At 31.2% G+C, this 19,591-nt stretch overlaps 5 protein-coding genes across 8 annotated transcripts; 1 reads left to right on the top strand and 4 right to left on the bottom strand.

The window, feature by feature from the left end:
• Window positions 1-365: 365 nt before the first annotated feature.
• LOC103575715 (protein nervous wreck) lies at window positions 366-7,582 on the bottom strand. 3 transcript variants are annotated; one of them, XM_008555599.3, is made up of 19 exons: window positions 7,376-7,582; window positions 6,677-6,774; window positions 6,565-6,610; window positions 5,757-5,842; window positions 5,542-5,686; window positions 5,236-5,436; window positions 4,654-4,905; window positions 4,181-4,284; window positions 3,960-4,104; window positions 3,816-3,893; window positions 3,694-3,745; window positions 3,320-3,423; window positions 3,038-3,191; window positions 2,791-2,975; window positions 2,504-2,713; window positions 2,050-2,440; window positions 1,744-1,866; window positions 1,643-1,671; window positions 366-1,517 (listed from the first exon to the last, which is right to left on the bottom strand). In XM_008555599.3, the coding sequence occupies exons 1-19, from the start codon at window positions 7,394-7,396 to the stop codon at window positions 912-914; spliced, it is 3,030 nt and encodes a 1,009-aa protein (XP_008553821.1). In that variant the 5' UTR covers window positions 7,397-7,582; the 3' UTR covers window positions 366-911. The 3 variants fall into 3 exon arrangements, with proteins under 3 accessions (XP_008553821.1, XP_008553820.1, XP_014298873.1); XM_008555598.3 differs by having other exon boundaries at window positions 2,050-2,713; XM_014443387.2 differs by lacking the exon at window positions 1,643-1,671 and having other exon boundaries at window positions 1,401-1,517; window positions 2,050-2,713.
• A 1,095-nt stretch (window positions 7,583-8,677) lies between these two features.
• LOC106693885 (BTB/POZ domain-containing protein 10) lies at window positions 8,678-12,191 on the bottom strand. Of its 2 annotated transcripts, XM_014443366.2 has the most exons (6): window positions 11,675-12,191; window positions 11,302-11,427; window positions 10,670-10,792; window positions 10,066-10,475; window positions 9,792-9,989; window positions 8,678-9,368 (listed from the first exon to the last, which is right to left on the bottom strand). In XM_014443366.2, exons 1-6 carry the CDS (start codon window positions 11,785-11,787, stop codon window positions 8,920-8,922), a joined length of 1,419 nt encoding a protein of 472 aa, XP_014298852.1. In that variant the 5' UTR covers window positions 11,788-12,191; the 3' UTR covers window positions 8,678-8,919. The 2 variants fall into 2 exon arrangements, with proteins under 2 accessions (XP_014298852.1, XP_014298853.1); XM_014443367.2 differs by lacking the exon at window positions 10,670-10,792.
• A 101-nt stretch (window positions 12,192-12,292) lies between these two features.
• On the top strand, window positions 12,293-13,836 carry LOC103575712 (conserved uncharacterized protein). Its single transcript, XM_008555594.3, has 5 exons — window positions 12,293-12,504; window positions 12,574-12,704; window positions 12,777-12,891; window positions 13,402-13,542; window positions 13,608-13,836. Exons 1-5 carry the CDS (start codon window positions 12,448-12,450, stop codon window positions 13,761-13,763), a joined length of 600 nt encoding a protein of 199 aa, XP_008553816.1. The 5' UTR covers window positions 12,293-12,447; the 3' UTR covers window positions 13,764-13,836.
• A 213-nt stretch (window positions 13,837-14,049) lies between these two features.
• LOC103575713 (flotillin-1) lies at window positions 14,050-17,202 on the bottom strand. The gene is made up of 7 exons (XM_014443368.2): window positions 16,929-17,202; window positions 16,690-16,765; window positions 16,519-16,609; window positions 15,696-15,959; window positions 14,892-15,107; window positions 14,253-14,816; window positions 14,050-14,190 (listed from the first exon to the last, which is right to left on the bottom strand). Exons 1-7 carry the CDS (start codon window positions 16,978-16,980, stop codon window positions 14,173-14,175), a joined length of 1,281 nt encoding a protein of 426 aa, XP_014298854.1. The 5' UTR covers window positions 16,981-17,202; the 3' UTR covers window positions 14,050-14,172.
• Window positions 17,203-17,880: 678 nt separating this feature from the next.
• LOC103575714 (conserved uncharacterized protein) lies at window positions 17,881-19,588 on the bottom strand. Its single transcript, XM_053739795.1, has 7 exons — window positions 19,392-19,588; window positions 19,095-19,298; window positions 18,910-19,021; window positions 18,685-18,830; window positions 18,396-18,614; window positions 18,201-18,334; window positions 17,881-18,122 (listed from the first exon to the last, which is right to left on the bottom strand). The coding sequence occupies exons 2-7, from the start codon at window positions 19,214-19,216 to the stop codon at window positions 17,965-17,967; spliced, it is 891 nt and encodes a 296-aa protein (XP_053595770.1). The 5' UTR covers window positions 19,217-19,298; window positions 19,392-19,588; the 3' UTR covers window positions 17,881-17,964.
• Between the last annotated feature and the right edge of the window lie 3 nt (window positions 19,589-19,591).

Genomic DNA, 19,591 nt, shown 5'->3' with positions numbered 1-19,591 from the left:
GTTTCCCAGTAATAACATTTCTCATAAATTTTAATTTATTAAGTTTAAAAAAAAAAAAAAAAAAAAAAAAAAAAAAAAAAAACACTTTACTACTAAACCATGAAATTATAGAATGTATTAATAGAAAAACTTCATAAATATTAATTATCGTCCGATAATAAATTACCAATAATACGAATATAAAAAACATCAAATACAAAAAAAAAATCAACTATTATTAACTTTTCATGAACTTATCAATCAAATTCCCGCGATATTTCCGACAGAAATTTAACTCCCGTAAAATAAAAAAAAAAAATCTAGAATAAAAAAACTCAGGTATTGACAATATTTTAATCTCTTTATTTTACGACTGTACAGTTAATCATTTCTTTTACTTATTTTTTCACATTATTGTTCTTTGTTTCTTTATAATTTATTAATAATAATATTTATTTATTTATTTATTTATATATATAGCGATAACGTTGCAAAAATCACAACGTATTACGATAGTTACCTAGAGTATTGCCTAGAAAAAATTTGTGTACATAATATCAACATAAAAATATTTTATTATAATTGATAATAATAATTAATGAACATTTTCTTGTCGGGGAATTTTCATTAAGAAACACACACGGGACATAGCGTTTATTATTTATATTTTCTTTAGTCATATCTTTATCTTTTACTTAAACACCATCATCATCATCAGCATCAGCATTAGCATCATTATTATTATTATTATTAATGTTATCGGTACTGTTACAACTGAAATAAAATTCATTCGAGTCTTTATTCCCGTAACCCACCGGATAATTATTATTCCAAAATTTCATCAAACGATTAAATTTACTTTGATGATTATGCGGAAGAGCCAGTTTGTCAATTAAGGCATCATTATCCTCATACCCGAGGTTAAGTCAATCCTAGGCGTTGGATTCCTTTAGATTCTGCAGTTTTTCGAGTTGATCTGGCTGCAATTCATCAGGTATGCTGGCCCGTCCGCCGACCAACATTTTCTCGGGAATAATATCGGGTTGTTCATCGCTTGTTTCGTTATTTTCGACTTGCATTTCGATAACAGTACCACGAGAAGGCAGTGACGCTGAATTATCAGCAGTGCTAGGCCCAGATGTCGAGTCAGCTTCACTTCCGGAGCTGCTGCTCACCGGAAAAGGTGCTGAGTCTGCTGGCAAATCATCGACGGTTGATTTTTCTTCAACCTCTTCATTAGGCGGCGTTTCTTGGTGTTCTATATCACTTTTAATATCTTCTTTAGTAACTTCCGGTTCCTGGACATCAGCTTTTGGCTGGACGTTGTCCTCCTGAGTCTCAGTATTCACTTCATTGACTGGATCTTCGTCTTCTTCACCGGGGAACGGTCGGTCGACTTCTTCCATCGGAGTCGCGGCTGTGATGACGATCTGCGCAACTCCTAAACCCGCGTCATCCTGCTCAGCTTTCCTGTTCACTTTTGTTTTAGGCCGGTCTGCGCAAACTTTTCCTGGCTTGTCATCCTGCTCTGACTCTCCCTGTCAATTATCAAAGTACGGGTTATTTTATCGGCACTTAGCCCAGTTACTAAGTGTCTAAGTGTCATTAAAGTTAATAATTAATCAAATTGATGAACAAAATAAAGCCAAGGCAAAAATTTTACCTTGTCCCCCTCATCCGATACTTGAACGACTGCACATTGATACAAAGCCAATTCAATAATTTATATTGTTTTATATAATTAGTCATATATTTATAACTTACCTATTATTCCCGGTGCTTTGCTCTCATTTTCGTCAAACTGACTTCCGTAATGACTCTTTTGATCCTTAGACATTATCATCGAAAAGTTTTCAGGCTCACCATTAATTATTACTGATTTTTCTTCTATAAATTTTAAATAAATAAATATCGCCGCTACGGAGTCATCCTAGAGCAAAATAACCGTAAAAAATAACCAGTCGATTGGCGTTTAAAAAACGCGTTTTTATGACACCCGGTAATTTTTCTTACGGTTATTTTTCTCTGAGGTAAAATGCAACATGACAAATAATAAAAATAAAATCTCACCGAAAGCCAAAGCAAGTTCTTCAGTGAGCGCATACTCTGGGACCTCAGGAGGGGTGAAAACCGGTGGAGCTGAACTTGGTGGTGTCATGCTTTCCTGAGGAGTAAGCGGTGAACCATCAGGAGCACAAGGCTCAACGACCAATGACGGAAACAGTCCCCTGCGTCCTTGTAGTTCTCCTTCCCACCAGCCATCGTCGACGTCATGCGGTTCAGTTTTTATTATTTTCAGCACATCGCCTTCCAAGAACGTTAGTTCTTCGTCACAAGTCGCGTCGTAGTCGTACAGAGCGATGCAGTATCTCGCCGCAGGATCATCAACTGTAGCAGCAGCTGCTGGTGGATATTGATACTGAGTGTCCGGTTCTTGCGGTTGTTCATCTTGAGCCTGAGCCTGTTGCGAGTAAAGATGAGCGTCAGGATCAACTGCGTCATGATCGTCAATAGTGTAATCTACCGATGAAAATGATATCTGTGTAACTAATCCCGGCTGGGATGTCAGTCCAACCGTAGAAGTTATTTCTCTTTCGACGTCCAAGTAATTCTGCGGTACATATCCTTCTTCTCCACGATAATTTCTGGCTCTGAGCCATCCATCACCGTCGCCCTCACCCACTACTTCCAATTGTTCACTCTCTACAATTGACAATTCATCTGGATTTTGTGCCTGTTTATCATAAATATTTACATTTAATATCCAATCAACCAATCATCAAATACTTTATCAGTAAATAATTAAATTACAGTGTAAGAATAAAGAGCGGTGCATTTAAATATTTGTAGACCGGCATTTGGATCTGTTGCTTCACCACCAGCATCAGTAGTTACTACTTCGCCTTTTTCGTCAGTAGTTCCCCAATCAATAGATGTTGGATCGTCCCAACCAGCCACTGTATCTTCCATCCGTTGCTTTTCTTCTTCCAGTAGAGCTAAAAAAAAAATAAATAAATAAATAGAAAAATTTATTTATAATTAAAAAATAAAATCTAACCATCAACTTCAGCACTATCGTGCCTCTCTCGTTCACTGTAAGATTCGTCCTCATGTTGACTTGAATGACGTGCGCTGCCAGGCCTTTCGACGGTCGTCAAATCGCTACCAGCGTCATTGTCGCTGTCGTAAAATGAATCTGAGGACGGGTGTTCCTATAAATAATTTAAATTTAATCGATTAATTAACTAATCAAATTACAAATGATACATGACATATATCTTTGATATATTATCGATTTTTTATTAATAAAAATAATGAAATTTGTTTTTAAATAAATTACCGCAACTCCTGATGCGTCAGTGCGTACTGACAAAGAGCTTGCTGAACGAGGCATGTCCTGTACACTCAGTGTTTCGGCTTCTTGCATAAATTCATCGACATTAACTGGGAAAAAAAAAAGAAAATCATGTTAACATCAATATTACCGACTCTTGAATATTGGGACCGTGTTTCTGGGTAAACTATCAAAGATACGAAAAAAATTCATAATAGCAACTTTGTAGGAAATTTTATTCTCTACAAATTTTGTATGATACATTTTTGCCGTATCTTTGATAGTTTGGCTGTAATTTTAATTTTAGGTAATTTGGAGTCCCAAGGAGATAAAAAAAATTTTTTAATTTTAAAATTTTGAAAAGTTAATTAATTTGATACCTCCACCAGCACGTAGACATTCAATCCGAGCTTCAGCTTTCATTTTAGCAGTCTAAATTTAATTAATATAATCAATAAATATTAATAATGATAATAATAATATTAAAATTAAATTGAATTACCTCAGCGCGCCGTATATTGTGTTTCAATTCATCAATTTTAGTGTCTAAATCTGGACCAGTTGGATCATTTGGGTCACTCTGATTAAAAATTGACACATTAATTATTGAATAATTAAATTATTTAGTTGGTTTAAAAATAAGAACCTTTTGTCCGGACTCCTTGAGCTGAAGCATCGCTTGTAATTTTCTTGTGTTTTCACGTATATTACTTATTTCCCGGGCTATTTTTGATGACCATCGTTTGGCTTCTTTGCCCAACGTCGTTGCAGCTGAGTGATCAGCGGTTACCCTTTAGCAAGAAAATACAAAATAAATAAAGATTAATATTTAAATATCAAGGTCAAAAATGAAAGCTTTTAACTTACCTATCAATTGGATCACTGTCACAAGGCTCAAATTCGTACTGTATATGTTGCTTTAATACTGGGTAATATAAATTGCAGCATTGGATATTGTACTCCCTTGTAAGCTGTTACAAATTTATAAATTAATAATTCAACTAATTAATTAAACACTTGAAAGTTTCATTGCCGCTATTTCTCACTTAGTAATTTAATTACTCAGTTTTTTTTTACTTTCGTCAGTACAATTCTGTCCAATATTAACTCATAATAAATTTTGTTAATTAAAATTTTAATTTTTAATGAAAATAAATTCTAGATGACCCAAAAATGGAATCGAACCGCCGGCTCCTCGTTTAAAAATCCCGCTGCCTTGAAAAAACTTTTACATCTCCGGTTCCAACCAACGGAAATTAAAATTAAAAATTATGTATCAAAGCTTCATAAATTTAAATTTTAAGCCGTATATAAATTATTAATTTTTTTTTTTAAATTACCTGTTGTGCTTGATCGCGAATTTTTCCAAAGCTGTTTTGCGTGGCCATACAAGTTAACAACTCAGTGCGTCCCATCAGCGTTAAATACTCTTGTACTTTATCATAAACATTTTGTTCGAGATACTGCATTGTATTTTGTAAATCGACAGCAAAGTAGCGATTCTGATGGGCGTTGGCAGCAGCCAGACTCAACAAGTAATCGTTACGTGCACCCGTTGATTTTTCTTCCAGAGCATCGCGTTTTGATGTTACCTGTAATTTGAATTACGTGATATGTTACCGCCACTGTTACCGTTGACATTGATCATCAAAACACATAAATATATAACTATATAGCTGCATAAACTGATAGACAGATAACGTGATGGCTTGACATTATAGTTATAAATATATGACACAAATAAATAAACCATGAGGTCATTGGCATATTATTTAATTCAAAACTACTACCGCGCGAGTTTAAAAGTTCAACAGACGGAAATCACGCGAGCTTAAATATTTTTAAAGTTAAATTGAATACATTTTTCTCGATATTTATTGTAAAGAATGTTGTGAATTATTACTTTATTAATATTTAAATACCTTGGCGCTATTTTTTTGCAATGAAGTTATTGACTGGAAAAACGATCCTTTTTTTTTCTTCAATTTCTCCTCGATATCTTTGGCTTTATCACGAACATCATGAGCGCTGTGTTCTTCATCGTGATAAAACTTTTTATTTTTATCGACATCCTGCACACATATCTGAAGTTCTTTTTGTACTATCAGTAGTTGGTCTATTGCCTAATAAAAAAAATTTTAATCAATTTTATCGGTTATTAATAAATTATCACTTTTTTTTTGTTATAATATTCTCAATTTTTTTTTTTTTGCTAAGAGATAAAATACCTTTTTGGATATCTGCATTTTATGCATACGCAAAACTTTTGCGTCATCGGCTATTTGTTGTTGAAATACTTCGACTGCAGCCAATCGCGCACGTGCTAATTTCTCATTTTCTTCTAATACAGTTCGCCAAACATTCCACATATTCCTGGATAAATAATTATTAAAATTTTTTTTCAATGTTAGATTGAAAAATTTATATTCATATATTTTTTTACCATTTTTCATCCGCGTTATCTATTTTTAAATCTGGTATATTTGGTATTTTCTTGTTTAAGTAAGCCGATGATATTTTAAGTAATGCCTGGAAAAAAGGAAATTATTTATTGTAATAAAAATATATATAAAATATACGACATACTTTTCAGTCGGCAATTATTTACTTCAAAGAACTTAGATATAAAAAATAAATTTGAAATTTCAACGTTTAAAAGTCAGCGATCTCATGAAAAAAAAAAAAAAAAAAAAAAACTGACATATTTTTAAATTTTATATAAATTCTTTTATCAGTTTATTTTTTTCAATGAATAAAATTTCTGTGCTCGAAATATTAAATAATTTGTTTTTTCATCTTTATCCTTAAAAATTTCATATTTTTATCCTCGAAAAAAAAAAAATTTCAACAAGAATTCATTCCTTAATTCAAATTTTATTGTCGCTTATCATTTACAAAATAAAAATAAGATAATAAACAAATTTCTGTTGGTTTTCCATTAAAATAATAATTAAATCGACTTAAAAAAATTACTGACTCATCAAATTATCAATAAAATAAACAACTAGGACTCGAAATCATTTCATTAAAATTAATACTTTACCCTAGATAACTATGCTATATATAAATATATGTCTTTATATCACGTAATCGAAATTATGTCTAGTTCCCTGTCATAATTAATATTTGTTCAGGTAAAATATTAAGAGTCCTCAATTTTGTTTTTTTTTTTTTCAACCAAAAAAAATAAATAATTTTTCAAAATTTTTTATTTTTTACTCCGTTAAAAAAATATTTCAAAAAATACTTACTTCAGAATAAGATTTTTCAATAGCCGACTTTTTCAATGTGAAATTTCTACAAAACAAAAATACATAATTTTTTAATTAACAATATCTAAGTATATATTTATATATATGTTACCTTATATCTTCCAAAAGATCACACTCATGTTGATTTTTGGCCGCAAGTTTAGCAGCTTGTTCAGAGTGCACATTTTTCAAAAATTTCGCATAATTGCCCTAAAAAAAAAAAAAAATAAAAAAACAATAAAATAAAAAATGTAAAATAAGAATAGTGATTATTGGGTAGTAAATCGACGTACAATAGGCAACTACAAATATAAAAATAAGTAGCTGGTAATAAATAAAAAAGGGGTATGAAAATTAAATGACATAGATTCGATCCTTAAGAACGGGCGGTGAATGTGCATCGATTTTCCCAGGAGCGAGTGAATATCAGTAGCTGAGTGGTCACATAGCGATTGCGGAATTTCACAAATGTTCCGGTCTGCTCTGTTCTGGTTATTCATAGATCGCATCATGCATTTAATAAAATTATTATCAATACCAATATCTATTGAATTGATAACTAGGACACAGAATAACCCAAGACGTTCCCACCTAGTCCCAGTTCGTACGAAATAACGAAGAAACCGGAGGCAGTTAATCTTAACTGGGATCAAACTACCCTTGGATTTATTCAGCATAACTAGAAAATGAACTAATCCGTGAACCGATTTCCTGACAGCGAATTTCCCTCTGTTATCCAGCTGTCATTGATGGTAATTTGGAAATTAAGGAGGAAATTAAGAAGTAGAGCTGATAAATTAATTGGACTTACTTTCCTCGGTGGCGGTTGCATGGTCGAGCCGCTCAACGAGCCTCGCACTAAAAACTGTACAATAGTTTAAAAAAAAAAATGAAATATAATCCAATACACTGTGGTATCAACACCCTCGGCACTCTATTCAGATGATGTTCTTTACCCAACGCAAATCCGTATGCTACTGGCCTCTTGCCCTCAACTTTGACTATTTATTGATCCTCCTGGCGCCTGCGTTTTCATATCCAAGACATACATATATTGTTTTAAATTGTCAAAAGCTAGATGTAGATGTAGAGGAAGAGGAAGAGGAAGAGATGGAGATAGAGATAGAAGTAAATGTGGAGGTGGAGGTGGAGGTGGTGGGTACGCATGTGCTACGTTAATATGAAAAGGTGATCTACCAAACCACATTCACATTCACCCTCTACATTACACCCACTACTCGCTACTCTTCATCACCTCTCATGTCTTTACAATTTCTGGATTATAAATATACATATATATAGCTAGCTTAATTCCTGCTACTAAACTTATAAATTACTATTGAGTTTTAGTACTCGTCGTAAAAAACAAAATTTACTGTAGTAATAAAAATTCAGATCACGGGGATTTGAATTAGAGGACGGAAATCAAAAATTTTTGGTATAATCTGGGTTACGAGTCTAAATGCCGGTCAAAGGCAATAAGATCTTCCGGGTTTTAAATCCTCAATTTATTTCCTCGGGTAAAAGAGGTCTAGTCGCTGGCCGCAAAATTAGTTTCTGGTTTAATTTCATCCCTGTAAGCCTCAGAATGTCATATGTTGCTCTAATTAACCGAGTTGACAATTTAATTTGTACATACGTTCTCAGCCTCGTATTTGCTGGTCACAGAAATTTCACCTCAAGTTTTAATTCCGGTTTTAAAGTCTCAATAAATAGGAAACTAGAGCTGCATATTAATGATAGTTTTACGTTTGTCTTTGACAAAATTTAATATGTAGATTTGAACCTGGGATAATTATTAATTAGGGACAAAGTTAAATTTTGACTGGTGCACTTGCTGGCCTTGTTGATGAAGTAGAGAAAATTTAATAACTTATAACCACCTTTGACACACGCACTTGCTAATTATTTTGTTGATGAAGAATCGCAACAGTAACGAATGACGCTCAGGAGCAGCCTCCGGTAGAGTCAAACTACCGAGGACAATCCCCTGAGCATATAAATACACAAATAATACGTAAAATAAATTTATATCCAACATTTATTTAAATAATTGTATAAAATGAAAAAAGCTTATTTAATATTATCATTATAATATATGTAATAATAAAAATCACAATTACGTAAACTCTATAGTTTTAAAACTGGATATGTAATATATGTAAACTAGCGTAGTGTAAATTTAATATAATAATTGTATATATATATGTAATACGAGAATGATACGATATAATAAAAAAGTTATGTACAGCTGTTTATAATTTAATTATAAATATAAATAATTTAACGAAGTGTGGTATCGTCTTTGTAGTTGTGGTTGTGGTTACACGGATGGCATCGTGTGGTGACACCGAGTCACAAGAGATCGTCGGGAAGAAGCCGTCGAGGGTCGATGTCGGGTAGGAGAGCCATTGCGCCCTCGGCATCTGGATCAGACCCGACGGCAATAACTTCGGGCTGGGGTATGTCTTCAGCGGGTTGTGTGTTGCCACCAGCATCAAGCACTGGGTCAGCGGTCGCTTCCGCTAGATTTGTCACCGACTTGGACTTTACACACTGAAAGTCGACGTGACGGCTTTTGGCCTCCTCTTTTTCCCAAGACATGTGAATAAAAGGCCGCTGGACGTAATTATAAATAACCTCAGCACGTCCACCAGCTCGCTTCTTTATTTTTTCTTTGTATGTCGGGTAACCCTCGATACCGAGACGGATTTTTTTTAGACCTCGTTCTTTCATTACTTGCTTCGCTACGTCACGGTTTTCTATGTACTTGAAGAAACGGTACATTGCTGTGCTATTTACCGCTGGAATTATAAATTTATAAATATTTATTTTTTTTTTTAATTAAAAGTAATTCATAATTATCTTCAATTAATATTTTGTAATTATTAAAAAAATATTGATCACTATTATTACTCATAAAATCTAATTAATTTACTAATTAATATTTTTACATCAATAACAATTATTGATCTAGAATAATTGCATTAAATCTAAGAGCAAATACTGTCAGTAAATAATTTAAAATCACAAGTAATTAATTACTATCGTAAATAAATATCTAATAATACTTATTGATTAATAGTAAATATGTAATTTTAAAATCTATAGTAATTAATAACTGATATTTATCAATAATCTAATTAATTTACTAATCACAATTTTTAATTACCAGTAATTGTTAATTATTAGCTAATAAATAATTAAAAAAAAAATAATGAACATACTCTGTGAATATTCTTCACCCATTTGCGGTGGATATTCTTCATCCCAATCAACTAGATCATCTTCAAGTAATACAACAATATGACATTCACGATCACCACGTCTTGCACTATTGACCATCAGCGGCAGTATTAAGTCTTCAAGAAATACTTCAAATTGACAGCGAGCTCCTTCATTTGACAACTCATGTAACAATCCTCCTTTTAAAAACAATTATCAATCAATTAACGACCGTACTACCAAGCAATTAATTTAATTAAAAATAAATATTCTTACTTAAATTCTGACACTTAACAGTATTGGCATCAAAAGGTACCAGGAGGTAGTCGCAAGCCTCTCTTAGCTCTTGGACAGTGACCGTAGGCGGGCAGCGTATGATCCCACCCTTGTAGTACTCCAATATCGCCCGAAATACCATAGCGGAAATTCCCTCTGCGACTTCGTACTCGCCGCGGTCGTTCGGCTGAGCAAAGTCGATTCCAGAGCTGAACATCCGACCCAGCATTGTGTTGGGATGAGCAGTAAACAGCGACGGGTCCAAAATAAATCGGGTATTATCGACAATCAATGTTATGCGATCGTCACTCGGCTGCTGGTTGCTGCTCATATTTCCCGCCAGCCCTCCGTTCACAAGACTATCGCGGTTCTGCGGTTGGTTCTTTCCAATTCCTATCGCTGGACGCATTCTAAACAAATAAAATATCATAAAAATAAATAAATAAATAACAATTATTACTTATAATAATAAAAACCCAACAATAACAAATTGCAATAATTATTAAAACCAATTCCTTTTGATACCTCGTAATAAATGACGTTCAAAAATCATCCGTCATTTATTTACTTATTAAAAAAAAAAATCTTCCGTATTTTGTTTTACCTTTGGTTTAAATTTTTTCTAAGCCCACTAGATTCACATGAATGCCATCTACCAGTACGACTATCATTGAGTTGACGATGCTGCTGTGCCAAACAAGACTTTGGGGGTTTTGGACCAGAAAGACTACGTGCAAATAATTTATTACCTTACACTTTATTTTAATTCCATCCTGCTTCTAATAGTGCACTAACTATGTTTAACATATTAATAATATTTATTAATCATAATCACTAATCTACATATATATAAATATATCAACTAAATTATTCAAATATCAAATCACTTGGTCTAGAATAACAAACAATTACATTTAATTACTCATACTCAAAAATAATAATTATAATTATAATTAATTTACTAATTAAATATTCAAATAAAAAACTTAAGCCAAGTTCCGGTTAAAATTTAAAAAACGTGAGGCATAAAATAGCAATCGACGTCACTCATGTTGATAATAAAAAAAGTGTCAAAAATAAATTTACTCCGGAACTTGAGTCAATTTTTCCACTGAAATCTGCGTCACTTTTTTTAATAAGAATTAACTAATAAAATAATTAATAAAACGCACTAGTTTCTGATGATAATTGAATGTACAGAGGATTTAAATAAAAAATTTGATAATAATTTATTACCTTAAATTATTTTTACAAGCACGAAATCTTCCACGTCCATCAGTTTCTTTGCAATCAGTTTCGGTATCACTACTACTGTCTTGGAGATAATTTGATCGGTCAGCAGGATTTGACATATCAGCCCAACTAATAATAATAATAAAAATAATTGATAATATCAGTGAATAGAATTATTTAAATTTTGATGTTGATATTTAATTTTTATTATCATTTAATTTAATTATAATCTAGAGTGATTGTGATAAATAATGACAATAGTTGGTAATGTTTAATGATAAAGAATATTGTTGAGTAATAAATAAAAGGTAATGAGTAATGTGATGAAAAAATAATAAATGTAATTTTAAAAATAAAATTGTTTGTTGTTACTTACATACTTGACACTGCAAAGTAACACTTGAGTTTGTTCCGAAGCCAACGTGATGATGAGCAAATTTCAAAACCGCAAATTTCTTTGTTCGAGTCGCTCGGGTAAGTAAATCGCATTCCAATTAAACAAATACTTTTGTTTAACTGGTTTCGTCTTTCGTCGTTGTTATTGTTATTGTTGGAGATAAATGGCGCAAGAGGTAGAGCTGCCCGAGTGCAACTGATTGTTCATTGCTTTTTGCTTTGCTTGGTTGCTGGTGAGCAGAGTTGCAACTTTAGCAGCGAATTGTCAAGCAGTTGTCACTTGCTCCAATAGGAGCGTTGAAGTCGTTCATTTATATTCTTAGTTTTTATAGACTTAGTTTTTTTTTTAATAATTTTTCTTTGCTACCTCATCCTTGTTGAGTATCAAGAAAATTTTCAAGACAATTATAGACTAAATTACATTAATTTTATTTCTATAAAAAATTTTATCACCCGTTACTTCTTACTCCCGCTTTTTTACTGACGATTAGGAAATTGTCGCTGGCAGCCATTTCCACAAACTTTCCTTTTCGGAAATGAAAATTAAAAACCAGCCTTTAAATTTATTTCAGCTATTTATTAAAGATAAATGTCATAATTCCAACCTGTCAAGTTCCAAGTTTCAAGTGTCAAGTGTCAACTCCGAATTGTCAACTGATAATTGTCGATTGTCAATGACAGAAACTCAAATCAGTTTCTGAACAACTCAATAAATTAATTAAATGTTTTAATTTGTAAATTAATTAATGAACAATGTTTGTGTACAAAGTATTACTAATAATATCACTTACATACTTCACAGTGTGCCAGGTTAGTTATTTAAATAATTTATTTTAAAAATAATAAAATACTAATTAATTTAACAATTGATAAATTTAGGCCAAGTCATACGAAGACAAAAGATGTAAATGCATTTGTCCAAGTATCGCATCAGTTATTAACACCACAACTCCATCAAATCCATCTAACAAGCGTATGAACTTCATTGAAAATGTTCAACCATCTGAGTGGTAATTAAATTAAATTTTTTATTCAGTAATTAATTCCTCAAATAAACTTATAATAATTTTTTTTTTTACCAGCAATTGTGACGGAGTTGTATTACCAAAAATAAAAGACCAACTTAATGGGCAAGAACTTATTTTTTGTCCACGTTGTGAATGTAAATATGAAAATCGTAACACTACAATTATCAAGGTACTTATCATCAATAATAACTCTTAAAACATTGGAGATTGATAGATATTTATCTAGATAGTTACTTCCTGAAACGTCACGTGGTTTAATTAAAACCAGAGGAACTAAAAAATACTTGGTACTGCATTTACCTTCACTGCAGAGTTTATGAATGCATGGTAGTGTCGAATTGTTCTTCTGGTTCAACCAGATATTTTTGAACGCAGAACTGTCTTCGGAAATACACTCTAGAAATTGATAAGTATTTCTGCAGAAGTTGCATGTCTCTGTACAGAGTGAATTTGTGAACATGCCCCAGGTATTCTTTAGTTCCACTGGTTTTAATTAAACTACGTGACTTACCAGGTACTCATCATCTAGATAAATATTTATCAGTCGTGTTTTTCCGAACACGCTACAGAAGTTGCATTTTTCCCTTCCATAATAAATTACTGAATATGTCCTCAATGTTTAATTTTTTGTTACAAATTTAAAAATCAATTAATTATCATTTGATTTTAAATATTTCAGATAGTTGTCATAATAGTGATATGGGTAATATCATTATTAGTAATCTACATGTTGTTTTTAATCTGTCTGGAGCCATTATTAAATAAACGTCTTAGGAAAAGTAACAGCGGCGCTGGTTATCAGGAGCATACTAATGAAGACGTAATACAAAAATCATATATATAAAAATTACTTAGTCTATAAATTTAAAAAATATAAATTTACAGGACGAAGCGATAGCAGCTAATGCACCAGGAACATCCCACCCGATGGGCGTCCGGAGTAATGTATTAAATCGCGTTGGTCACCAGCAAGACAAATGGAAACGTCAAGTTCGCGAGCAACGTCGCAATATTTACGACCGGCATACAATGCTTAATTAAAAAATAATTAATTTTGATCAAAAACATTATCAGATTATGTATATGTAAAATAAATAAATATTTAAGTTGTTAATTATGAATTAATTATATTGCAAGTGGTCAAGTTGTAAATTGAGTATTTGTTATTTTTTTTAGATTAGACATATTGTTTTTTATTGATTAAATAGTTGATTTACATAAAAGAGATAACACACACACACTTAAATTTATATTTAAATAGTAATCTAGTCGTGACAAATATTTGGTGCATGGTCAGATCTGTCATCGAGTAAGCACACAATTGAAATATGCTTTTTATTATGTATTGCAAAATAATAATTTCAAATGTTACATTAATTAAAATTAAAATTTCATAATTAAATAATAAATGAGTAATTAATTAATTATAATCTTTGGAAGAAATTTGCGTCTATGCTGCATGGACCGACTGAAAAATTTAAAAAATATTTTATTAATTATAATTATAATAATAAATAAATATAAAATTACCTTAGCGATATCGACTCCAGCGAGAGTTTTAACTAATTCAGGAACACGCGTTACAATATTCAGAACTTCTTCAGTAAGTTTTTCAGCTCCAATACTTCCGTTGCCATTAGAGACCATCGTGATCTTCTTGGCTTGAGATAAAGGGGCGGCAACTTCGGCAGCTACTTTGGGCAGAGTGTCCAACATCATATCAACCATAGCAGCGTGTCCGTACTCGTTCCAAGCCGCAGCTTTCTTGGCCATCTGACTGGCCTCAGCTTTGGCTTTCGCCTCGATAGCGAACGCTTCAGCCTCACCGCGAATCCTGATCGCTTCAGCCTCAGCCTCAGCCTCCATAACAAGTCTCAATTTATTAGCCTCGGCCATTTTCTCAAGCCGGTACTTTTCAGCATCAGCTGGACGTTTTACAGTCGCATCTAACTCGCGCTCGCGACGCACCATTTCCTGTGCCTGGACAGCTATTTCCTGACCACGTTCCACAACTTTTACTTGCATTTGCTCTTCCATAATACGCTGCTTTGTTTTGGCTGCTTGCAATTCAAATGCCATTTCCGCTTCAGCTTTCTATAAATATCACAAGAATTATTACTATAATTATTATTCCTAGTATTTATTTTTAAATATAAAAAATATAATTACTTTAGTTTGAACTTCAACATCATAAGCAGCTTTTTTCAACTCGAAATCACGTTGCGCTTTGGCTATTTCAGTATCATTGAGAAAACGTGAAGCCATTCGTTGTTCTTCAGCGATGGCTTCACGCATTTGTGCATCTCGTCGTGCTTCAGCTTCACCAATTCGCGCGTCTCGTTTAACTTCTGCAGTACGCGCCATACCGAGGGCTTTTAAATAACCCTAGAAAAATATACAGAATAATATCAGCGACTGATTAAATACTCGACAAACTTTTACAATATTTTAGTAGTTTGTAAAAAATCAATTGACAAAGTAGCTGTGTATTAATAAAAATAATTAGATTAAGTACTAAAAAAAAATAAAAAAATTAATTAGTTAATTAAATATCTAGTAGCAAATTAAAAACGCACAGTAAAAAAATTAATAGAGTTAATTGAAATTAAAAAAATTAAGAGAGAAGTCATGCAGTAACATACCTTAGACGCCTGCAAGAAAAAAAAAGAAAACAAAAAGTCAATTGAATATTACAATTATCTAGAATAAATGTATCATTTTTTCTTTCATAATATTGATGATGATAATAATAATACGAAAAGCATTAACTAATGAGCTCATAACGTGTCTAGAGTTTAATGAATTGACCACTAAGTCGGTATGTTAAAAAAAATCAATACTCATGCCTCTCTCATTTATGAAAATCTAAATCTAATCTAAATTTTAAATATAATTAAACTAATAAGCATTCATTAATAAATTTTTATGATGGAGATCTGTATGAGTAATTTTGTATTTATTTGTCGTAACTACCTCCTCATCGCGGATGTCTTTCAAGGTGTATGAGACGACGGTGATGCCCATGTTGACGAGATCACTACTGGCAACTTCAAACACTTCTTTGCTAAACTTTTTACGATCTTTGTAAATTTCTTCGACTGTCATACTGCCCATTATTGCACGTTGATGTCCTTCAAGTGTTACCAGTGCGATATTGTGAATTTCGTCTTCATTTTTTCCTAAAAATTGCTCGCATGCTGTTGATAGCATTTCTTCATTCTGTCCTTGAATTTTTACCTGAATAAAAAATCAAGCAAAATAATTAAAAAAAGAATAATTGCAGTAAGTATCAATTAGAACTGAAATGAAATTTAGTAAATATATTTTAGTAAAATCCTCATGCCATAATTCGAAATTTCAAATTTTTTGGACTAGAATTTATTTACAAAATTTTGTTTAACTCCTAATTGATAATAACTATCAGTAATTTTTTTAAAAATCTATATCTTAGTGAAATTTTAATGACGAAATCTTTTTTTAAATTAATGTTTTAATTATTTAAAAAAATTTTAATATTTCTGACAGTTCAGTGTCATTGAATATTTTCACAAAGTGGGGACACTGTCTAAGAATCCCTTTAAATTTTTAAATGTAGAGCCAAGTTTTCAAACCGGATTTATTTTTCTCGGATTTAAATTAATATTGCTAGTATATCTATACATCAATATATATAATAAATATACCTGCAATAAGTTAAACCCAGATTAAAAATAAACTCGGTTTGAAAAACTGGCGCTATATAAAAATATAAACATTAAAAAAAAATAATAAATTATAATTGTTTAAAAAAAATTACCTGTGCGATTCCAGTTACTGAAATAGGTACACCCTGACAGGTATAAACAGTTGGGCTTTCGACTTGTAACGTCATAGTGTTTAATGAAATTCTATAATAACAATAAAAAAAAATAAAACAAATTACATAACCAAGGCCGCGTTTTAAATAAATGATTATTTAAAAAATTACTTTTGCACTTGTTGAACAATCGGCCACACAAATACTCTTCCACCAGGTACAAGCAGAGGTTTGCCATAGCAACATCCTAGTAAAATAAATAAATAAATAAACAATCGAAATTACGATTACAGTAGCAATGAAGATGAAAACTGGCAGAAGTAGGTTGCAAAGTACTCGGTAGGTTAAATATGTCAATGTGTTTAATGGGCGCTCAAGTGGGCTAATTAATAAATAAATTGACCAATTACCTGACACAACAAGAGCCTCATTTGGACCGCAAGTAACAAATCCACAACTCATATTTATTTTGGTTGGCTTACCACGCCCGTAGTTATGCTCACGAATTGTGAATTGTTTATTTTTTTAATTTTGTATTCAAAATATAGTTTTTTAATTTAGTAGCAAATATATATCTATATGTATATGTACTTATTGATAAATTTTGTTACGGAGTACGATGGTGGAAAAATATAATTCGACTGTCTAGACTCTAGACGCTCTATTGCGCTGTTTCACTGGATGTCACAAACACCAACAAGTTAAATGCCGACACAAGTACGTGGCTCATACTCTCAACTTGCTGGTATATGTTTATATAAATGTATATTTACATTTACACACATGTCAATGTATTGGTATAGATTTTGTCATGGTGGTGACGTCAACTAACTATAGCGCCGGCGTAGTTTAAATTTTCCGAGTTAATTTTACTACGTGACAATGATTTTATTGGTTGTCCCTTTACTTTACTAGGAAAAAATTTATTCTCTCGTTATATTTATTTGTTATCTATGATTGTCAGATAACATATGACCATTAATGATAACATGTGACTATTAGTGATAAATTATTCATGTCCATCAGGAAACTCAATTTAACAAATAGAATTTTTTTTCCTTTTCTTTCAATATTGATTAGAGTTTTATAATAATATATAACTACATTAATTGGGAATATTTGATATATTTTTTGGATGCTAAATATTTTTAACTTTACCCCTTTTTAAAATTCTGATTCCCGCTTATTTTTTACTCAAAATTTAAAATTATGGTTTTCTCATTTAATTGACATCAGAATGATCTAAATTTATATATTTTTATAAAATTTAATAAATTTAAAAAAAAATTTTTTTTTCGACAGAGTCCTGATATCATGGAGTTTAGAAACAACAGGAAGTGTTGGAGTTGTTCCGCAGGATCAAATGTTTTTCAGATTTTTTATTAATAAAATAAATTTAAAATTTTTAAATTATATATTAAATAAAACTCAACTAAGTACATAAAATTAAAATCTCCTAAATTGTTTTTTGAACCGTTCGTAATGATAGTCATCAGTAGCTTTTTCAACCCCGTCCTTAGAGCGTTTTTTCGAGTCCTCTTGAGCTTTTCTTTTGTTATATAAATCCTGTTTAGCTTTTTTCGAATCACTGTCATCGATGTTAACTATTGGAACAAGAAAAACATTTATTTAATACACTACGGCTACTTATTCATAACTAATAAATTAATTAATAAACTTACATCTGTTGTGTTGAACAAAATTAACAGCCATATTAGTAGGCACGAATTGCGACGGTCCATCTTGTTTTCGATGCTTCTCCCATAACAATTTCAATTTAGCTTCTTCAGTAGCTTCAATATTTTTTATTTTCGCTCTAAAACAAATAACATTATCTATAATAATTAATTACTGGATTATTAATTACAACTACTCACTCAATTCCTAAATCAACTTCAGGAATACCAGATAACATTTGATTAGACAACATTTCTTCGCTCTTATGAGTTGAGCTTTGTCTCAAATGTTCAGGTACTGCTTGCAAAGCTGCTTCTTCCGGTGAGCAGTAATTATTTTTATCACTGTCTAATTGATTATCTGGATTATTACTCAAATTATTTTTACGCTTCGTCAATTGTTCTTCAATATACTTCACCCTATTAATATAAAATAAAAAACAAACATTTAAAAATTTAAACAAATCGCAAATTTAAATAAGTAACTTACATTTCTTCATCTTCATCTCGTTTATTCGTCTCGGCATTAAACTGCGTACCGATTCCTGTGTCGTACGCATCGTCTTTTACTTTGATATTTTTCAAATTTGACATGTTTACCATTCCGCCTGATTTTACATTAAACGGATCTGATGACTATAAAAACAAAAATAAAATTCGATAATTATTTAAAATACTAATTTAATAATTAATTAATAAATAAATAATTACATACATTACCAACACCATCACCAGTTACTTTGTCCCCAAGAGCTAAACCTCTGACGTCAACTCCATTGGGTCTTTCTCGTAATTTTTGAATTATTTTTGTTTCTTCAATTTTACTCCTGTTAAATTATTTACTTAGTTAATAATTGCATTAATAATATATATAATAATAATTAATAAATTAGACAGTACATTACTGAGTCATTTTTATCATCATCACTGTCAGAACTTTCAACTTTTCTTGTCCTCAATGGAATATTACGTTTCTTCTTTTTGAATTCTATTTTCACAGGCATTTCTTCTGACCCACTCATTTTTAATTATTAATTTTAAATAATAATTAATTAATTAATTTACAAATACATCAGTATTTAAATTTGATCAATAAACTCTAACCTAAAAATTTAAACAAAATTTGAAATTTAAAAAATACCAGTAATTAAAAATAATAAATTTTTATAGATAATTAAATAAAAAATCAATAATTACTTCAATTAAAATTATGCAGTTTTGTCAATATTATTTTTTTACTCCAATTTATAACAAAATTACCACAAGATTTTGTGTTTTTGACAGCAAGTAGTTTTTATTTGAATTTTTAAACTTTGACGTCTTGCTAAATTTTTTATTTTCCTATAAACTTTTCAAAAATTCAAATTTATATAAATAAAAACAAACGTGTCATAATT

The sequence above is a fragment of the Microplitis demolitor genome, chromosome 6 (assembly GCF_026212275.2).
Source record: "Microplitis demolitor isolate Queensland-Clemson2020A chromosome 6, iyMicDemo2.1a, whole genome shotgun sequence".
Classification (NCBI taxonomy): domain Eukaryota; kingdom Metazoa; phylum Arthropoda; class Insecta; order Hymenoptera; family Braconidae; genus Microplitis; species Microplitis demolitor.
The sequence above is the reverse complement of the archived record's forward strand: the minus strand, read 5'-3'. Positions and strand labels throughout refer to the sequence as shown.

Excerpts from the sequence above, each read along its gene's own strand:
- LOC103575715 (XM_008555598.3), bottom strand. The coding sequence starts at position 7,396 with ATGCAACCGCCACCGAGGAAA. Across the intron at positions 2,714-2,790 it reads CCGCTCTTTATTCTTACACT|GCACAAAATCCAGATGAATT; the intron begins GTAATTTAATTA and ends TATGATAAACAG. Across the intron at positions 1,518-1,642 it reads TATCGGATGAGGGGGACAAG|GGAGAGTCAGAGCAGGATGA; the intron begins GTAAAATTTTTG and ends GATAATTGACAG.
- LOC103575712 (XM_008555594.3), top strand. The coding sequence starts at position 12,448 with ATGTTTGTGTACAAAGTATTACTAATAATATCACTTACATACTTCACA. Across the intron at positions 12,705-12,776 it reads AATGTTCAACCATCTGAGTG|CAATTGTGACGGAGTTGTAT; the intron begins GTAATTAAATTA and ends TTTTTTTACCAG. Across the intron at positions 13,543-13,607 it reads AGGAGCATACTAATGAAGAC|GACGAAGCGATAGCAGCTAA; the intron begins GTAATACAAAAA and ends ATAAATTTACAG.
- LOC106693885 (XM_014443366.2), bottom strand. The coding sequence starts at position 11,787 with ATGCGATTTACTTACCCGAGCGACTCGAACAAAGAAATTTGCGGTTTT. Across the intron at positions 11,428-11,674 it reads TACTTTGCAGTGTCAAGTAT|TTGGGCTGATATGTCAAATC; the intron begins GTAAGTAACAAC and ends TATTATTATTAG. Across the intron at positions 9,369-9,791 it reads GGGTGAAGAATATTCACAGA|CGGTAAATAGCACAGCAATG; the intron begins GTATGTTCATTA and ends TTATAATTCCAG.
- LOC103575713 (XM_014443368.2), bottom strand. The coding sequence starts at position 16,980 with ATGAGTTGTGGATTTGTTACTTGCGGTCCAAATGAGGCTCTTGTTGTG. Across the intron at positions 16,610-16,689 it reads ATTGTTCAACAAGTGCAAAA|AATTTCATTAAACACTATGA; the intron begins GTAATTTTTTAA and ends TTGTTATTATAG. Across the intron at positions 15,108-15,695 it reads AAGACATCCGCGATGAGGAG|GGTTATTTAAAAGCCCTCGG; the intron begins GTAGTTACGACA and ends ATATTTTTCTAG.
- LOC103575714 (XM_053739795.1), bottom strand. The coding sequence starts at position 19,216 with ATGAGTGGGTCAGAAGAAATGCCTGTGAAAATAGAATTCAAAAAGAAG. Across the intron at positions 18,831-18,909 it reads CTGGTGATGGTGTTGGTAAT|TCATCAGATCCGTTTAATGT; the intron begins GTATGTAATTAT and ends TTGTTTTTATAG. Across the intron at positions 18,335-18,395 it reads GAAGTTGATTTAGGAATTGA|AGCGAAAATAAAAAATATTG; the intron begins GTGAGTAGTTGT and ends TATTTGTTTTAG.